Below are 2,352 nucleotides of genomic sequence, written 5' to 3'. Positions count from 1 at the left end.
GTCCCTCATATGATGTTATGATACACGTTTCTGTCTCGCCCAAAATATACGAGAGTTTCTCTATGTTGCTCACTTGCTGGAATTACAGTGAAACTTGAGTCTCTAATGTGTTTATGCGCAGCTCGTCCTCCATGTTTATTGGTAAGGCCCAATCGCTACTGTACTTCTCCAGAATGGAGAGGCTTTGGTGCAGTATTAAAACATATTAAATAGAGTCAGGCTTGACGCACTCCTTTCCTCTGACTGAAATAATCAGTCCTTTTGTCATTGATTTTGACACAGCATTTGATCCCATTATATATTTCCTTTATGATGTCCTCCTATTCCACTTTGGATGAGTTTTAGGAAAGTCCATTATGCCGTACCTAATCAAAGGCTTTTTTTTAATCAATGAAGCAGCTAAATATTGTTCTTGTGTTGTCTGCTGAAGGTATTTGTGTATGAGTGTGTAGGCATTAAGCCAGTGTGACAGTTGTTCAGAGTCTTGTGTTCTTGAGTGAACTGAACTGATCTGGCATTAATAATAGAGCAGAATAGTTTTCCGAGGTCACCGTGATAATTGTTTGGGTCGTACTTCTCACCTTGTTTAAAAGTCAGAGTTATCAGATTTTCTGTCCAGATTTCAGGAAAGTGTCCTGATTTTAATAAGAGATTAGATCGTTTCAGCATAGCATCTTTTAATTTGGGGCTGCTATGTTTCAGCATCTCATTAGATCTTCCATGCAAGCCACAGGATTGAAATATAATAGCCTCTTCGTTAATTTAATGCTATGGGCTCGTCTAAATGGTTTTGTAGTGAACTCTAGGTTATGTAATTGGGAGGTCAGATGTTTCTGGGTAAGGGTTGGTTCGGATCGTGAATAGGATTTCCCAAAATGTTCAGTCCAGATGTTTGGGTCATGGATGGGAATGTGTTTGTCTTCTTTGGATTAATCTGAATTATTCCATAATTCCCAAAAATAATTCTGATCGACTGCAATCTCCAATCTCTCAGTCTTGTCTATTTGTATTTGTTTTCTGTCTAAGCTAATGTGTTGTTGTTGTGTTGTGAGATACTCATTTTGCTTCTCTCCTGCAACTTCTGCGCCCTCGTCTACACTCAGGGTAAGTCCTCTTTCACGTCTCCGCTTCTGCTTCTAGTTGTTTTAACGTCAAGAATCGGATAGTTTTCACCGATGAGACGCAGTAAAGCTGACACGCTATTAATAATGACTGATAGCGATATTTTAACAACATGATCGCAAGTTTGACTTGTTGAATCTGCTCCGTTATTCTCAACCAGGCTTTTAATGCTGCATCAGAATTATTGAATTGTGATTTGTGTTATGTTTGGTAAAGCATAAATCATTGTTTGAGTCTATTCTGATGTTTGCATGCTCGACTGTACCCTTATATTCCCGTCGCTTCATTCATGCATGCGATGAGAATAACCCTTCAGATATCATATAATACAACAGAAAATAGCATCTGAATCAGTGTTTAATAGCAGTCTGTGACAGAGAGCTGATACAGTCACATCCTGTCAGGACTTCATAACCTCATTTATAATTCATAATCGCGCATTAGGCTACAGAACGCCTCGCTGTAGAATACTATGATTTTACAAAATGCATTTCATAATACTAACACAATGCTATGCGACTGTATTGTGCTGCGTCGGGGGATACTAGCTCAAACATCTGTTTCGTTTGAGGACACAGTTTTGGTGATTACATTTACTTTCATTTGATTTCATTTTGCACTTTTAAGAAAACAAGTTTTGCATTATGATTGACTCTTAATTCCGATCATAACTTACAATTGCAATATTGTACGTTATAATGTAGAATTATAATTAATTTTCGGAAATAATCCAGCAAATAGTGAATACATGCAATGCATATTTTATACCACAATGCATTCTGGGAACTGAAGTGCTTTTGCAGTTATAGTGTAGTTATAAGCGAGTGCTGTTCTCGGTGCGTTCAGCTGAGGTGAGATCATGCTGATGTTATTCATGACAATGTTGGAGACATTTGTGGTTTTGGTTCACAGCTGCCGTTTGTTGTAGGTGTCAGAATCAACTAATCTCGTTCGATGTTTTGCATTGACAAAAAAAAAAAGTTAAACATACAAAATAAAATTTCACAATGGCAACATTTTGATGTTTTATAAAACTTAAAGACAATTCTTTCATTTTCTATTAGTGTCAAACAAAGTCAAACTTACATCTGGATGTTTTGAAGTGTGTGTGTGTGTGTGTGTGTGTGTGTGTGTGTGTGTGTGTGTGTGTGTGTGACAGAGTGTGTGTTTGTGTGTGTGAAGCGCGTGTGTGTGAGTGTGTGTGAGTGTGTGAGTGTGTGAGTGTGTGAG

General features: G+C 37.8%; 1 protein-coding gene across 1 annotated transcript in view; it reads left to right on the top strand.

Moving 5' to 3' along the window:
- Positions 1-1,028: 1,028 nt before the first annotated feature.
- reck (reversion-inducing-cysteine-rich protein with kazal motifs) overlaps positions 1,029-2,352 on the top strand; it is a gene marked incomplete at its 5' end in the record, with an annotated part of 52,605 nt that continues 51,281 nt past the window's right edge. The window contains one exon of the mRNA XM_016246498.1: positions 1,029-1,104. Within this exon, the coding sequence (XP_016101984.1) occupies positions 1,029-1,104 (76 nt within the window). The remainder of the gene's footprint in view (positions 1,105-2,352) is intronic.

The sequence above is a fragment of the Sinocyclocheilus grahami genome, unplaced genomic scaffold (assembly GCF_001515645.1).
Source record: "Sinocyclocheilus grahami isolate Dianchi unplaced genomic scaffold, SAMN03320097.WGS_v1.1 scaffold800.1, whole genome shotgun sequence".
NCBI lineage: Eukaryota > Metazoa > Chordata > Actinopteri > Cypriniformes > Cyprinidae > Sinocyclocheilus > Sinocyclocheilus grahami.
This window is presented reverse-complemented; position numbering and strand designations above follow the sequence as displayed.